This window comes from Epinephelus lanceolatus, chromosome 6, assembly GCF_041903045.1.
Source record: "Epinephelus lanceolatus isolate andai-2023 chromosome 6, ASM4190304v1, whole genome shotgun sequence".
NCBI classification, from domain to species: Eukaryota; Metazoa; Chordata; class Actinopteri; order Perciformes; family Serranidae; genus Epinephelus; species Epinephelus lanceolatus.
The window spans coordinates 32,360,295-32,376,566 of NC_135739.1; the positions used below are offsets into that span (position 1 = coordinate 32,360,295).

Sequence of the window (16,272 nt, forward strand, 5' to 3'; positions counted from 1 at the left end):
ATTTCTCCCCCTCCCTCCCTCCCTCTGTGTGTCTCTCTCTCAGGTTAAAGAATCTACCGTTTACCTTTACTAAGCTGAAGGACCTGGCAGCTCTCTGGCTCTCTGACAATCAGGTATCTCTCTCCTCTGTACACGCTAACAAGTTTGCAGCACAAACACACACAAACACTGTAAAGATTCATATTAAACAGATAACCACTGCATGTAAATCTCCATAAAATTAACCACTGTCTAGCCATTTGTATTGAGAGTGCAGATAATGTGACACTACAGTATCATACAGTGGTGTAAATCAAGTATGTAGATTTATGGCTCCATCTATGACCATGTGTTATTTTGTTGTCAGCTCTAGTGTTTTTCATAATACAAAAATATCCTTCATGACATTTAAAGTTTAATCAAAGTTGTTCAATGAATAAAATCGAAGTCACAACAACACCGGGTCCAATTTAAACTGCTGAAGAAGACATTTAAAATTCAAATGTAATTTGTAAAATGGCAATTCAGTCTTTCATTTACATTTAAAGTTGGCTCTCATGTAGGCATATAACAAAATTCGAGATCAGATTCAGTGATGTCCTTTGCACTTGGCATTTCATGCATTACAACTGGCAACTTTGGCAGCCAGAAAATTCTCGTCAACAAAACTGAAGTGCAGAAGGGTTTATGAGTGGCTTTCTTTAATTCATATACCAAATCAGAAAATGACAATTCAATTGCATTAATATATTTTGACTTTCTGTGTGCTTTGCCATTTATATTTACAGCATATTACCATTTAAATAGATATCATTCAATGTTTTTATATGTGGTGAATATGGAAATTAAAGAGGCAATTTGACAATTCATTTGACTCACTGTTCTGATTGCAAAATTCAATTTGTATTAGCAATGTAAAGTGGGAATTACTGTCTCCCCTCTATGAATTTCATTTTTCCCGTTGGGGAAATTGATTTGCAAATTCTTTCCAAGTGATTTACATGAATACTTTGGCTGTTTCTCACCTGTTAGTCAGGCGGGTTTTGTTTCAAGTCAAGCTCTGAATAAACTTAAGTTTCCTGCAGTCAGTCAGATATTCAAACAACCACCTTTTTGTCTTTCAGAATTAGAGGTAAGTTCAGGTTTAAATTAGGACTTATGTGATCAGTAAACATCCCCTGAAGAATACTAATATAAATGTGTGTCTGTGTTTGCAGTCTAAGGCTCTGATCCCACTGCAGACAGAAGCCCACCCTGAAACCAAACAGAAGGTTTTGACCAACTACATGTTTCCTCAGCAACCGCGGCATGACGAGGGTACAAACTGTGTGGGTGTGGGTGTGTGTGTCTGTGGGTGTGTCATAATGAATGGATAGACATGGTTTAAGGACATTTAAAAAGGTCAGTGTTGTGTATTTTTTTCAATGCACTTAGCTTCATAACAGCATTAGCATTTGTCACATTATAGGATGTCATGTGCTCTGAAGTCATGTGTGACAGTGTTTTTATGCATGAATGAATGTGTGTGTTACTTGTGTGGTTGTGAACGTACATCTGAATTGAATGCAGCAGTATTTGTGCATGGATCAGTGTTAGTCTGACAATCCACAGACCTACTGTATAATAGCAGTTTTAACCCTGCCCTCATTGTTTGTGTGTGTGTGTGTGTGTGTGTGTGTGTGTGTGTGTGTGTGTGTGTGTGTGTGTGTCCAGATTACCAGTCAGACAGTGACAGCTTTAATCCTACTCTGTGGGAGGAGCAGAGACAGCAGAGGATGACCGTGGCCTTTGACTTTGAGGACAAGAAAGAAGAGGAAGACAACTCTGGGAAGGTCAAGGTCAGCTCTCTATCTCTCTGTTTCTGTCTGTCTATATATATCTGTCTGTCTCCCTGTCCGCCCATCTGTCTGTCTGTCTTTCTGTCCTAAGACTAACTGAGCACGAGGGGTCATATGAGGCAGCCATGGTTTATATCCAAGTTTTACAAAGACAGCGTTAACTGAGTGGCCTGCTGGAGCACCTCCAACTCTTGAATTATGAAATTCTCCAATGTTGAATCATCAGTACAAACAGTGAGCAAATGTACTGGAAAATATCTGTCTCATTGAGGAAAAGTCAAAGGTACAAGACCGCGGGAGCAACTATATGACTCCAGTTTTTGCATTGCTCTCAACCCTCTACTATCTTTGTATTTCTTTGCTGTATGTATTGCATCTGTGATATTTATCATGTCAGGCACAGTATTGGAGTGGGCAATGAAGCACTAGTAACTAGTATTGTTAAAGGATGTAGGAGATTTACACATTTTTCTGCTGAGTAACCTGCAGTTCTTCCCAAATTGCTTGTGTTTTGTCTGTCAGTGACTGTATTCAAATTAGCAGTGACTGACAAAATACTAGCAAGAGACAACATTAAATAATCTTTCAACTGTACTCGTGTTGTTTGCAATGTTTTGTAGTTTCATGTTTACATTCCCACCACATTCTTACTCAGTGTGTGTCCTTCATTTGCATGTGTACACTCAACCCATTTCCATTCTTTGTGTGCAGGTGGAGATAAACCTCAAGCGCTACCCAACACCCTACCCTGAGGACCTTAAGAACATGGTCAAGTCAGTGCAAAGCCTCGTGGGTAAGAGCGTACACACCGGACACGGGCACCCGCACCAGCATCAACACCAGCACCAGCACCAGCACCAGCTGAGCACAGGCACTGCCACCTCGGCAGGAACCAACATGGAACACACACACCTCAGCAAAGACCAGTACGAACCACCGTGGCCCCTGCCTCCGAAAGAGGTAGGAAACACACATGCGTGCGCACAAATGCATTCAGTATCACCATACTGAATAGTATAAACCAGTGTATCTGTAGGATTGAGCACAAATTAACTGTGTGTGTATGTGTGTGTGTTTTCCAGGTGACAGACAGAGAGATGCAGGACTTCTCTCAGTCTCAGCTAATGGATCAGGGATCAATGCATAACTCTGGCATTGACATTCCCAAGAGGAAGGACAAAGAAGACCTGACAGAGAGCTCTGAGGTTTGTCACATAGTGTGCCGTACACACACACACACACACACACACACTAACACACACACACAATAGATTCAGACATATCTGGAGGAATTGTTGCTTACTGTTTGTAAATGTAATATAGGGCCCCTCCTCTCTACACTACTTGTACATACACTGCAAGCTAATGTACTATTGCTAGAACATTACATTGTTTTGTTTAAACAGTCAAGACTTTAGCAAGCCAACTAAGCTTCCAACAAAAAAGAAGACCAACTCTTCATCGCTCTTTATTCTCATCCTCACCGCCAGTGCTTACAAACAAAAGTGAAAGGAAAAGCCAACCCCAGATCCACTTTTGTTTTGGAACAAGCTTTATCCGCTTGGCGTTTTGGCTTTCTATATCTCCATTTTTTTGCCGCTGTGTGTGATTATTTTTAGCTTCCTCTTGGATGCACGCTGCTGCTACCTGATCACTACCATTTTAGAAAGTCCCGACTTCATCTGCATGCTGGTTTTGGCAGGGAGCTACACGCCCATAAGTGTCCTGACCACAACAAAATAAGAATTAAATAAGAAAATACAGGCAGAGGACGGAGTCTCTGCAGATAAATACATCACCACACACTTAGAGTGGGTTATAAGCAATGATTTCAATCTAGAAATTAAGCACTCAGAGGCCTTGTGGGGTTTTCTTGAAAAACAAACAAAGCCTTTACAGTCAGTGTTACTCACCAAAATGCATTGTTTCTAACAAACATGTTGAATTAATTTCCTTCCTCAAAAAACTTTTGCAAAGATGATTTTTAAGAAATTGTTTTAAAATCTGCATTTTTTACACCCATGTTTACTATCAGGCAGTCTTCCTCTTCCCTGTCTCCCTGTCATGAAGGTCCTTATTCAGATCTTCTACAAGGTTAAAAACTGATGAGCTTGAAATTTGTACTGCTATTACCTCGTAAGTTCCCTAACTAGGCTGTCAAAGGTTATGTCACTGTACTGTAGTTACCTGATGTGAACCTGTGGCGTTTGTCTCTCCTCTCCACAGGACTCGATGGGTGGCTCTCCCAACGACATCCGCATCTCTGACATGAGGCCCACCCTGGTGGAGCCACCTATGTACAAACCAAAGGTGGTGCTGCTGGGGAAGGACAAGAAAGGTATGATACTTTACATGTACAGCAACACACATACACGGAGACACATGGGCGCGCACATGCAGCACACACAGTAATTTAATGTGGTCTATTGTAAAGCGCTTTGGGGCATGTTGTAATAATGTCCACTAATTAATCATGGTGGTAAGCGGATTAATTTCAGCACATAACGGAGAAGGAGAGGGAATACCATAAACCTCTACAGTGAATATACGTTTTAGTCTGAAGTGTTCAGCCTTTAGCTCAACCCTTTTTACTTATTTGCCCTGAAGGCCTCAATTTCATCCGAGGTAAACTAAAGATTTACTGCTTAGCCCAGAGCTAATTTTACCGCCCTATCAAAAATCCTTTTTTTGTTCAAAATAATTTACTGCCTTAATCCCAAAACAGTTTATTATCTCTTTTCAGTGACGAGCTGTAGCTCTGAGCGCTCCGTCATGTAATCTACTCGTTTGTCAGGGAACTCACAGTGAAGTGATTAAAAACACAAATGGCTTGTCTCTCCCGGTGAGTGTAAATTCTTAATAAAGGATCTTGTGGTGAAGTTAATAAGAAGCTGCCTTTGGTTTGGTTTGTCAAGATCTTAATAGGTTTGACTCATGAGCCTGCTGCTCCCTGGCCCCGCCTTTATGTTTCTCTGCAACTGTTGGGTTTGTTTTGGTTCTGATTTCTTTCCAGGTCCACCATTCAAAAGAGCTTCTTGATTTAAATGGGACTAGTGTGGTTAAATAAAGACTTTAAAACTGTTAAACCCGTGTTTTATAACCAGGCCATGTCTTGCGTCAGTGCAGTGGACTCAATATTGTCCAAACATATAATGAGAGCACCACAGGAATCTGGGTTAAGAAGCGGCTGACAAGACTAAGAAAGAAATGTGATTCGTCAACCTTTCATTGTCTTTCATACAGTATACAGGATAAACAGCATTCTGGATAAACTTAGTGATTCTGTTGTACAGTAGCTTTTATTAGCTTTTAAAGCTTTGCCAACACAGTTCACAGCTCCGTTTCTATAACCAAGCGGTGAGCTGGGATTTAGGAGGATTACTTTGTCCTAATAAGGGTCTGTATCTTTAACACAAGATTAAAAATGTGAAATCGTACAGTAGGCTCTGTTGGTTTCCATGTGAGAATCATTTCTTAGCTCGACTAGCTTTGCCCCCTCAGCTTCAACCTACATGTTAGACAAAAACATAAAACAAATGTGGAGCTGGGACTGAGGTTTCTTTAGATAGTCTACACAATATCAGAAAACAATGAAAAATGCCCATTTCAATTTCCTAGACCCAAAGTTGAAGTCTTTAAATTACTTTCTCTCTCTGTTTTATATCATTTACAATGTTATGAAACAGAAAGCTCATATTTTCAAGCTAATGTAATCCTCATATTTGGGCAGCACATGGAGTACAGTTTTACATAATAAATGTCTTATTATTCTTCTTTTATTATCTGTTGAATTAATCGTATTGTTCAAACACTGAAAACATTGTTTGGCTGTGTTTCCATGGAGCTTCTTGTTTCCCTGCCAAGCTAATAGTTGCTTTGGACAGAAATAGCAGAAAGCAAATATGTTGAAGGAGTATTTCCCCCCCTAAATGATCATTTGTATGTCACTTACTCACCCCGTGTCACCATGAATTTGTGAAGAAACCTTTTTTGTCTCGCAATCCTCCACGGTAAAGAAGAATCCAATGACAAAGACATCTTCTGGTAATGTCACTTTAATTAATGTCAAGTTGTCATAATCAAGACAAGCCAAACAATGTCAACCTGTCATGACAAAAACCAAATGACACATAATGACAGCAGTCATAAACATTTATGACATGTACATAATGTTCATGACAGTGTCATGTCATAGTTATGGCAGTGTCATGTCACCCTTATGTAGATACCTTCAAGTAAAGTGTTACTGGAAGTACTGAGCATACGACCAGATAAATGAGACTTGGATGATACTGCACAAGCTGTGTCGATGTAGTTTTGCTGTTGTAAAACACATACCTGTAAATTTATCCAGAAATCTTCTCAGTTTTTGGATTCTTCTTCACTCTGGGGGCATGCAAGATTTTCTTTCCAAATTCAACAGGGTGAATAACTGACATACATATAGTCATTTGGGGGTGAGGTATTCCTTTAAGATCATCAAATTTGAACACAAAATCAATCAGATGTTGAGTAACAATGATTAAAGCAAAACAGAAATTAGCCATGTGTGTTCATTTTCTTTTTTTCAGATGTCCACATTGTACCTTCAGGAATCAGTCAGCAGAAACTACTGTCATTGTCATTTTGAAATATGGCCGTCAAAGTGTGGTTTAAGTCACCAAAACACTACCAATACAAGTATTATTAGCTGGTATTTTGATAAAGATCTGAGGCAAGAAATCAAATCCAAAGGGATCAGATACAGACAGGGTTTTTCTTTTCAGACATGACACAAAGGCACTTTAGCACTCGTAAAAGAGGGCTATCAGGAAGAAGAGGATGTGACATTTTCACTGAGCAGAGCTGTCTGTCTCTCTCTGTCTATCTGTCTCTGTCCAGAGTCCACAGATGAGGAGGTGGATAAGCTCCACTGTCTGAACCACAGCGGCTCCTCAGCCACCTACTCCGACTACTCTCCCTCACAGGGCTCCTCCGGCTCCTCCAACCCACCCGGCAACGCGCACTCACACACACTCTCTCACGCACACCCACACGCTCCCGCCCTACCGGCCCCAAGCAAGGACCAGGCCCCTCAAACACACTGGACCAACAGGTACACACACAAAGATACACACACGTTGACTTCATGTTCCATTCCATCACTGATGGCTGTCCCTCCCTCCAACTATCCATCATCTCTTCTTCTCTTTCGATTTCAACCCCCTTCAATCTCCTCCATTTATCATTCATCTCATCCATCTATCCAATCGCTCCATCCTTCCTCTCCTCCCTCCATCTTTCTGTGTCTCTCTCATCTCTCCGCTCACTCAGTCAAGGTCACAGAGACTCATTAGGATGCTGCAGACTTCTGTTCAGGACTCTCAGCTCTCTTCTGTGTTTCAAAGCTGTCCAGTCCAGGCATTGGTGTTATATATAGGATTATTTTATACCAACATATAAAGAGAAGCGAATAAAGAGGTTTGGTCCTTCGACTGAAGATGTTACCTTGATTGCAGTGCACTTATGATGATGTTAGATACATAATATAGCATATATCACATTGAAAACTAAGGGCTGTTTCATAGTCAACGCAAAGGCACGCAGACACCAACGCATTGGGACGCCATGATGCGTGCTTGCGTCTCAAAATGTGTTGTCCATTCTTTTGATACGCGACGCAGCGACGTGTGTAACACCATGCGTTGCCAGCGGGGGTGATAATGCAACCCATTTATATGACAGTTCTAGTGCCCTGCACTCTAATAAAATAGCAGTACTAGCTAGCTACAGCAGTACTAGCTTGCTGGAATGTACTGGTGACTCTGCTACCCCCTGTTGCACGAGCGATGTATTGCATTTCAAATGTCGCCCGTGTCGCTTGTGTTCAATGTGTTGACTGTGAAAGGAAGTGTGTTGCTCGTGTCACTTGCGTTGCTTGCTCGCGTTGCCTGCGTCGACTATGAAACGGCCCTAACAAAGCTTGTTTTGAAACTGAGTTGTTCAAAAATCTTACAGCTATGGACAACAACAATCAGCTCAACTGAAACTGCCAGCCATATTTATGACATTTTCAGTATATAGCCTTAATGTTACTGAAGATTGGAGCCTGATACCATTGACTAGATTTGAGACACTCGCTTTTTAACATCAACACATGACATAAACATACAGTTTTTGGTAAGAATCCCTCAAATTTGTTTTGTTATTGTGACCATAATGTGTGCTGAGGAAGACATTTTACAGTTGAAAATTGATCTTGTAACAGCGTTTTTAATGTTTCAAATATATCTTTGGCATTTTCCAATTTCCAATTACTAGCTAATTACTGGTCCAGCTCTAACTTTCAGTGTTGGTGCAGACTGTTGTATCAGCATCTATTCTAAGTAGAATGCGTGCTGTATTACTGGCAAGTAATTTACACATTTTAATATCACTGCATTGCTAAAATTCTCTATTTGTGTTACTGTTTTCTACAATTTTACAACCTTGTAAATGGGGACTGTTTTGATATGTAACAGTTGACGTGACATGTAACATATCATGATGGAACAAAAATGTACCAGATGTTCACACAAGCCCAACCAGTGATCTAACGATTCAGGAGTCTCATAGCAAAAGTTGGATTTGTACCATGCTAGTTTGGTTATTCTGTTTACTCTCTGACACCACAACGCCTGAGCAGATATTTTGTGTGTTTTTTGTTTTTTTGAGAACAGTAACCTTTTCCATTCCTCTATCAGTGGAATAGAACATCTATAATAATGTTAAAAACTCATTTCTTTGTCCTCACTCTTCCCATGCCTCGTTCTTTTAACTTGCAGGAGCCCCTGCAGGTTAAAAGCTCGCTTTGGTATTTTTTGACATTAAAGTTGTCATTTCACACGCCCTGGGGTGATGTACAGATCACAATCTGTATACTTGTCCCTTAGTCTGTGTACTTGTGAAAAATGTGGTATTTGCAAACTGCGAATTGCAGTGAGGGAGGTTGAAGGCATTAATGTTTTCTGTCCAAGGCTGCTCTCGCAAAACATTAATTACAACAAACATGGTTGTTGGCCAAATTGATCTTCCAGAGAGACATCAGAGAGAGGGAGAGAAAGTCATGTTGTTCTAGTGCCCATCGGCTCTGATTAAATATACAGCTCATAATGATGAAGTATGGCACTTTAGTATAATTCAGTCCATTTTATTATTTTCCACAGCATAATTGGTGTTTGATATTTTGTGTCTTTGCAGACTGGCTCAGTCGTTCCCCAAACCCATTGACTCCAAGCCCCTGCTATCTCAGAGAGAAACTCCTCCATCAGGAACCCTGCAGCAGCGCGGGGATCGACGCCCGCTGAGCGAGCCTTTTGATTGGTCCGAGGCCCCTCACTATGACAACACAGGTTTTGATGCTGAGGAGTCTCCTCTGGACCCTCCATCTTCTACTGGGAGTCAGGGAAACCCACCTCTGGGCTCCAAACCTCGCAGCCAGTCAACACACGGGCGCCGCCCCCTCCTCAGGCAGGAGCGAATCGTAGGAGTACCTCTGGAGCTGGACACTCAGACACTCCCCTTCCACGGCAACCAACGCTCCACTCCGGACAATGACCCACAATCCTCTGGACATCCTTCCCAGAATCCTTGGCAGAACTGGACCAGAACCCCCAGCCCGCTGGAGGACCGAACTGCTTTTCCCTCCAAACTGGACTTGACGCCCACCTCCAGCCCCAACCCTGACCGCAAGGACATGGACCAAAGGTAACTGAGTGGAGCTCCAACAGTCCCACAGTCAACCCTGAAATGTGTACGTGTTTATGTGGAGGGATTTATGACCCACGGGTTTTAATTTCAGCGAACCATCACAGCTGCATTCGCACTTTTACCATGTTTGTATTTTTTTCTGGTTAAAGCTTCAGTATCATGATCAGCCAATTTATTGTACTTCTGGGTTTATACAACAGATAACAGAGAAACAGTGCTCTGTAATAATATCCTGTGTTTTGAAACTTTCCAGCTTTGACTATTTTCACTTTCAAATAATCAGATATTCAAAAAAGCAGTCGATTAATAGAAAAGTTGATCAGCAAATAATGAATTAAATATTTATGCTTGTTGTCAAGCAAAAATGCTAAACACTGTTTCACAACATATTCCTCTGTTTTATATTCTTGTAAACTGAATCATTTACATTTCATCAAGGTTAATGATGTGATTTTTTTCTATTTGTTTTTTAATTTTTGGTCCAGATGAATAATCAACAAATTAAGGACAATAATTTTTAGCTGCACTCCTAATCTCAAATGTCAGTCTGTGAGTAACTGCTGTATTATAAACCAACTGATGCTGGCAGCAGAGGTTGCATCCGACTTTCTCTATGTCCGTCAGTGTGATGAACAGGGTTGTAAAAATCAAAATCTATCATAACCTGTCATTTTAATTTTCGTTTTTCATGTTAATAAGACATATTTAGGTTAATATCATTTCATTTCATTCATTAATTTTCATTTTATATTACTTAATAGAAGCTCATTGATTATGCATGTGTAAGGGCATGAGAAAAAAAAAAGAACAGAGACACTGACTGCAGTCATTTTTCATGTCAACACCACACAAAGCAGATAAAGGATTTTTTTTCCACCGCATCAGTCCCTCTTTTTTCACCTCATTTCTTAACAAGGTGGTGGCAGTAGTTCAGTCCATAGGGATTTGGGTTGGGAACCAGAGGGTCAGCAGTTCAAGTCCCCATCCTGACCAAATACGGAGCATGGACTGGTAGCTGGAGAGGTGTCAGTTTGCCAAGGTGCCCTTGAGCAAAGCACCAAACCTCCAACTGCTTGGGGCGCCTGTTCATGGGCAGCCCCCTCACTCTGACATCTCTCCATTTAATGTATGTATAGGTTCTGTTTGTGCATGTGTGTGTATATGACAACAGAGTGAAAAAATTTAATTTCCCCTTAATTGATTAATAAAGTATATCTTCTTCTTCTTCTTGCCAACATGTAACCATGTAGCCTACCAATGCGATGGTTAAAGCCTACTAGATAACAAGGACATGCATGTGATAACAAAGACAACACTAGACAACAGCTAATTAATATGCACGTGCCACCAACTGGACAGGGGTGTGAATCACTTGAAGTTACTGTAGATTGCACTCAGTGTGCTTATTCGTCAGAATGATGGACAACCTTTTTTCCGTAATTGTTAAAGAAGATTAAGTCAATGACAAAAAATATTGGGCTAATGCAACCACTGGTTGGTTGTAGATAATCTACAGGAAAATGCAATTATAATATTTGTGCAAAAATGATTGCTATGAAGCTGCTGGACCCATTCTTCATTTCTGATCTCACTGGTACTAACACTAACCTGATTTTAGACATAACTGCACCCAATTTCACCCATCTTTTTTCCTGGTTATATTAATATAAAACTGCTCCAGTCCAACTCATTTTTGGGCTCATATTTGTGTAACACTATCCTTTGTTTTGTGCCCCAAGGATGGAACAAGGTGCAGGGCCTTTGCCTGGAAGTTGGACGTACCATGACAATCAGGGGGAGCAGAACAGGAAGGATCAGCTTAGTGTCAGCGGGGGCAACAAGGTGACCGTGGTGATGAGTAAAAGCTCGGACCGCCTGTCCCCCATGATGAGGGAGACAAGATCCAAGTTTAAGAAGTCACAGAGCATTGATGAGATTGACATTGGCTCCTACAAGGTCTATAGGTAGGTTTAGTTTTGTTGTTATCTTAAAAATAAGAGTATGAGGTGATAACAAATTTGTAGCTGACTTCTCTCTCTGTTCTCTCTACAGTATCCCCATGGACAGCTACAGTTCATCCATTGAGCAGCAGACTAGTTTGGACCGTCAAGAGTTGCCTGGTTCTATGGAGCAGACCAACATGTCACGGTCACAGTCTGCCCCCATGTTAGATGATGACCTGGTCTTCCCAGGACAAGGCAACCAGAACCAGTCGGGACAGAACCAAAAACCTGCTATCCCACAGAAGGCCTACCACTTTGACCATAACTACAACCCCCAGGTTAGCAGCTCGTCTCTTTTTTTTGGGCCACTTGAGGGCAGCAGAAATAAGTTGTGAACACAACTTTGACTTATCCTCACCTTTTAAGTAATATGCTAGAGAAGCATTGTTTTATTTAGAGCCATGTTTCAGGATACCTGGCAAATATCAGTTCAATTTTCTCTCACTATTAGCTCTGTTTTTGGTCTCTACCAACTCCTGAGGGAAATGTCTGGCTCTTTAGCTGCTAAATAATCCACGATGTTTACCAGCTCGTCTCTAACTGTGTATGTCTGTTGTTTTAGTGCTCATTCTGTTGAATTTTTAATTATGGAAGAGCTTTCATGTAGTACATGTTAAAAGTTCGCTGTAACAAGATGAGACAAACCTCCAGAGGTCAGGAAAGACACAGGTTTCAGGAGGTGTTCAGACACTCTATTCATAATCTTCTCAACAAGTTAAGTAAACTAAAAACTCTGAAGTCAAAACAATTTTTATGCCAATATCAATGCCTTAAAACTTTTCATGGACTTACTGGTAACCATTCTAACCAATCAGGTGACCATGGACCGTCGGGTCCCTCCCCCCTTCCCCAACACACCAGACTACGTCAACCACTCATCGAAGGCCTTGGAGTACATCAATCAACCAGGGAAGACATTACCCAAGGAGCTGGTGAGCCCTCGGTATCGTGCGTATCCACCACTTGAGATGTTTTCTTTCCCCCAATCACCAATCACCCAGGATGGTCAGCCCAGCCAGCATCAGCAGCCAGTCCCAACACAGCGCTCCAGGCCTGGATTTTTGAGGAGAGCAGATTCATTGGTGAGCTCCACAGAGCTCGCTTTGTTCCGCAGAGTCCATGAAGCCCAGCAGGAGGCGCTGCAGGAAGCTCAGTACAGACAGCAGGTAGGAGATCTGTTGTCTGCAAAATAATGCTTCTTTTTGCGTGAAGTCAAACTGTTGAAAATTAATTGAATAAACAGTGACATAGAAGCATTAAGTTTCAAGTCAGTTGAAATCTGTCCCCCACATCCTCCCACAATACATTTTTGAGTTGATGTAGGGTTCTGTTATAGTTGTGAACTCTCCTCTCCTCAGGCGGACCCCCCTCTTTATGGCCGGGCTCTGCCCTACTCCACCCAAATGGAGCACTCTGCCCTCACCAACATGGCCGACAGCCAGAGCCAGATGATGCACAACAAGAGAAACGGTCGCTACGATGACGACTATCCCACATACCAGGAACAGAAGAAGCCCATGATTGGCTATCCGACCAAGAGCCTGACTCAGCGTCGCCCCCTGTCTGCCAGGAGCTACAGTACTGAGACCTACGGAGCATCTCAGGTAGAATATCTATCACCTGAGCTACTGATAAAAACAGTTTAAACTGTGTGCCATCGCGTTTGTGTCCCGTTTTAATTAACTATGTTGATTTAACTTGCTTTCTCATAACATGTCACAATTAAAACAAGTAGGGCTGCAACTAATAGCTATTTCAAATACTGATTAGTGAATGTACTCATACTTTAATACTGGCACAAAAGCCAATACCAGGAAACCAGCAAAGACATAACGACAAGAAGAGAGAAAAATAGCCATACTGTTATTCTGCATTACACACTCTTTGCACTTGAGATAAGTGTCTGCATTGGTCATTGGTTCAAACAGCTTTAAAATGTCCAAAAGAATGTCCTTTGTTCGTGTTCAAAAGGCAAGTAGACATGTTCTTATAGCTCAACAAAAGACTTGTGAGGTTTGAATCCTGTCTCATAACAGCAGTAAACTTTGGTGGCATTTAACCATGACCACCATCTCTCCCTAACCTTTCCCATGTCTATTTAGTTATTGAGTGCTTGTTTGGGTAATTTTCTAGAAGGTACTGACAACTAGCCTTTTTTGATACAGAGGTGTGTGGACTTACAGAGTATGTAAATGACTGAGTGGAAGCATTTTTATTCATCCATTTTCCACCAATTACCAAGGTACAGGTCACTGTAGCAGCAGACTAAGCAGAGTAGCTCAGGTGTCCTTTGCTTCAGCCATATCCCCCAGATTTCCAAGGCAATCCCCTAAATACATAAATAATCCCTTCAGCATGTTCTGGGTTTGCCCCAAGTCAGACTTTCCAAAAATAGCCACAGAGAGGTGTCCAGGAGCATACTGATCAGAGGCGCAAAGCACCTCATCTGGCACCTTTCAGCACAAACGTACAGGGCACAGGAACAAAACTAGGAAACTAATATTGAGCACTTCTGACTGCAGTCTGATTCTGGTAGTATTTAGCCAAAGCCAAAAGGCCAAAAGTGAAGGTCTGACATATATATATCACCTGTTATGTAAAGAGCTTCACCTTTAGACTAAGCTTCATCTTCTCCAATATAGTGTGGTATAGTGTCTGCATTACTGCAGTCTTCCTTTCCTTTTTGAGGTCAGTTATTATTTGTTTGTCTGCAAGACGTTGCTTGTTAGGAAACTATGAACATAAGTTGCCTCAGGCTGTTTGAATAAACATAGAGTGCTATCATTTTAGTGTCGTCTCAGATTACATGGAATGTAGCTCTTATCTCAAGGAGCACAAAATGCGATGCATGGTTCTTTAAACCTACATTAAATGACTGTTTGGTCACTTTGGTAGTGCAGCAAGCTGTAAACACATCTGACATGCAGTATGTTAAAGGTATACCATGCAGGGATTGTCAGTTACTGTTTTTAAACAGTACCACCAGCGAAAGTGCAAACTAACTCTTGTTAGTTCTGGTTTCTATCACTTCATAAATATAAGCCCAGTTTTAGCTTGTTTTGGTCTTCACCAAGTCCCCAGGGAAAATAGCAACTAATTGCCCCACTATGTTCAGCAGCATTTTTTCATTGTAATTATCTGCTTGCTGCAACTAGAAGGTAGATGACAGTGGTGAACTGAAACATTAGGGTTGGGGGCACTAAAACCAAACCTGAAAGATGCTAAAACTCTCCATAGAGCTGAAGGGAACTGCAAATCTGGTGCTAATTCTCTATGGTTTGGTCACGTAAACCCTGTCACACACACATTATTTTTTCTTTTGGTAATGGAGAGGTTTTGATTAATGCAGCTTTAAATAAAACTGTCAAGTCCTACTTAATTTCTTATCATCTGTATAAAATATTAACCCTTTATCCTCAGGCCCGTCCAGTGTCAGCTCGTCCTACCATGGCTGCCCTGCTGGAGAAAATGCCTCCTGACTACACACTGGCAACCTGCCCTGAGAAACCATCTGACGACACCATCAAAGTAAGACCTGTGGTAGCACAGAAGCCTGAAGACATCACCTCCAGGATGCCTGCCGATTGGAGGCAACAGCTACTTAGGCACATAGAAGCCAAACGATTGGACAGGGTACGTCACTGCAATGCAGAAACACTTCAGAGGGAGATGCACTCACACTCACACACAGCATTCGGAAGCCCTCCCTGTCTGTATCTGTGTCAGTCTGTGTTGTAAGGTTGACCAGATATGTGTCCGGCTGCATGTGTGTCCCATCCACGCTGTCGCTCTGTCAGCCTGACCTACTGCACACTCACCGCTGGATATGTGCTGAAGAAATCACGTCCTGAAATGTAATTCAACAAAACCTGCATTGTGACAAGAAATTTGATTGTGTGATGCGTCAATAATGTATCCGCTCTGTGATTCAGATCTGCACAAAGATTTAATGGTTTCTCCCTTGGACCATCCTTAACCCTTCTACCAAGTTTTATGAAAATCCTGAAAAGCTCACTTACTCATTTCTTTAATTTCTACGAAAGTGTAAAAACAACAATTTAACGAAAGGTTAATGTGACTAAGTGCAATGGAAACAGATTCAGCAAATAAATGATTACGTACAGTACAGATGTCCTGTCATTATGTAGGCCCCCGCAAGCTCTCTTTGTCGTCTCTCTCGGCATTTAACACACTGTCATGCATGCAGGGCCGTTACCCGAACTCTTCCAAGAGCACATAGCTGCAATAGTAGTTGTGCAAAACAATATATTTCCATCATCCACTGTGCTCTCTGTTACTATACATCCATTGTTTTCCTTTGTTTGAGGTCTGACTGGCACTTTTGATGACATCATCTCAACGCGCCCTCCTCTGCAGTGGCACCTGACTGGAGAATCAGCTTTACCCTACTGTTAATCTTGATAAACCAACTCCTAGTATTTGCATAACAGCAGTGGATGTAAAAGTACATTAATTCGCATTTTCTCTTACTGATATTCTGAAAAATTGGTCAGAATTTGCCCTACATTTGGATTGAAACCCAACTACATGTATGATTTGGACTGAGCTGTGGGATGGTGCTAAAATCAAGCATTGAAACACACAGTCTCAATGTCTCTCCAGTTACCAGTTTTTAATTAGGGATTGGGCTCATTGTTTCTTAAATATCCACACATGAACACATTTAACTAATTTAAGAACTTACACGCTAATGTTGGAATGAA

At 41.4% G+C, this 16,272-nt stretch overlaps 1 protein-coding gene across 13 annotated transcripts in view; it reads left to right on the plus strand.

Annotated features, from left to right (window-relative positions):
* The window catches only part of lrrc7 (leucine rich repeat containing 7), a 156,866-nt gene that overhangs the window by 122,186 nt on the left and 18,408 nt on the right, over positions 1-16,272 (plus strand). For 11 of the 13 annotated variants that reach the window (XM_033621600.2, XM_078168975.1, XM_033621601.2 and 8 more), the window contains 13 exons: positions 44-113; positions 1,197-1,296; positions 1,693-1,817; positions 2,529-2,777; positions 2,900-3,022; positions 4,044-4,155; positions 6,699-6,912; positions 9,036-9,542; positions 11,285-11,509; positions 11,598-11,826; positions 12,364-12,714; positions 12,907-13,152; positions 14,969-15,181. In XM_033621600.2, coding sequence (XP_033477491.1) covers positions 44-113; positions 1,197-1,296; positions 1,693-1,817; positions 2,529-2,777; positions 2,900-3,022; positions 4,044-4,155; positions 6,699-6,912; positions 9,036-9,542; positions 11,285-11,509; positions 11,598-11,826; positions 12,364-12,714; positions 12,907-13,152; positions 14,969-15,181 — 2,764 coding nt within the window. The remainder of the gene's footprint in view (positions 1-43; positions 114-1,196; positions 1,297-1,692; positions 1,818-2,528; positions 2,778-2,899; positions 3,023-4,043; positions 4,156-6,698; positions 6,913-9,035; positions 9,543-11,284; positions 11,510-11,597; positions 11,827-12,363; positions 12,715-12,906; positions 13,153-14,968; positions 15,182-16,272) is intronic. The other 2 variants (XM_033621597.2, XM_033621599.2) reach the window with 1 other exon arrangement.